Raw genomic sequence first — 839 nt, 5'->3', positions numbered from 1 at the left:
GCAGGGGACACCCTTGTTTTGAACACAGGGGTGCGGAGGCACGAGGGGCCCCTCCGGAGCTGCTGTCGGTGGAAGCGCTGTGGGCCGCGGGGAGCAGCGCGGAGCTCGCACGCGGCTCTGCGCTGCGCGGCACGGGGCAGCCTTGGAGGCGGCACGGGGCTCTCACATCCGCGCTCAGGGCGGCTCGGTCGCCATCCACACAGCGGATGGAGGGAGGGAGGGATGGAGGGAGGACGCGGAGCGGCCGCCGCGGGCCTCGCCGCCTCGGGGTGGCGGCAGCGGGCGGCGCCGGAGCGGAGCGAGGCCGGCGCGGGCGGGGAGCCGCGGGCGCGGGGAGCAGGAGCCCTGTGGCGGGGCAGCGCGGGGCAGCGCGGGGCAGCGCGGGGCTGCGCGGCCCAGCGCCCGCGCCACGCAGCGCACGGACGCAGCGGGCGCGGACACGGCCGCGACGCCCCCGCCTCCTGCGCCTCCCCGTGCGCCGGTGCCGCCGTGACGCCGAGCCGGGCGCGCAGGCGCAGCAGCGCCCAGCGCCTCTTGTATCCGGCCGGCGCCTTTTCTCTCTCTCCCGCCGCCTCCTCCCCGCTGTCCCTCCCTCCCTCCCTCCTTTCCTCTCTCCCTCCTTCCTCGCAGAGCCGCCGCGCTCGGTGCCGCCACCGCGCGCGCCCTCCCTGCCTCCCTCCTTCCCTCCCTCCCTCCCCGCCCCCTGCGCGCCCGGCCGGCCGCGCCTCGGCTCTCCCCGGCCGCCCCATGAAGCGATGGCAGCGGCCAACTTCGGCAAGATCCAGATAGGCATCTACGTGGAGATCAAGCGCAGCGATGGTCAGTGCGGGGGCGGCGGG

The 839-nt window shown here is 77.5% G+C and overlaps 1 protein-coding gene across 3 annotated transcripts in view; it reads left to right on the top strand.

Annotated features, from left to right (window-relative positions):
• Positions 1-725: 725 nt before the first annotated feature.
• Positions 726-839, top strand: part of KIF2A (kinesin family member 2A) — a 50,067-nt gene continuing 49,953 nt past the window's right edge. For all 3 annotated transcript variants that reach the window (XM_026037094.1, XM_026037079.1, XM_026037071.1), the window contains exon 1: positions 726-819. In XM_026037094.1, the coding sequence (XP_025892879.1) occupies positions 756-819 (64 nt within the window). In that variant the 5' untranslated portion in view covers positions 726-755. The remainder of the gene's footprint in view (positions 820-839) is intronic.

Source organism: Nothoprocta perdicaria, unplaced genomic scaffold (genome assembly GCF_003342845.1).
Source record: "Nothoprocta perdicaria isolate Ctin4 unplaced genomic scaffold, notPer1 scaffold_1, whole genome shotgun sequence".
Lineage (NCBI taxonomy): Eukaryota > Metazoa > Chordata > Aves > Tinamiformes > Tinamidae > Nothoprocta > Nothoprocta perdicaria.
Note: the sequence above shows the minus strand (reverse complement) of the source record. Positions and strands in the feature narration are given on the sequence as shown.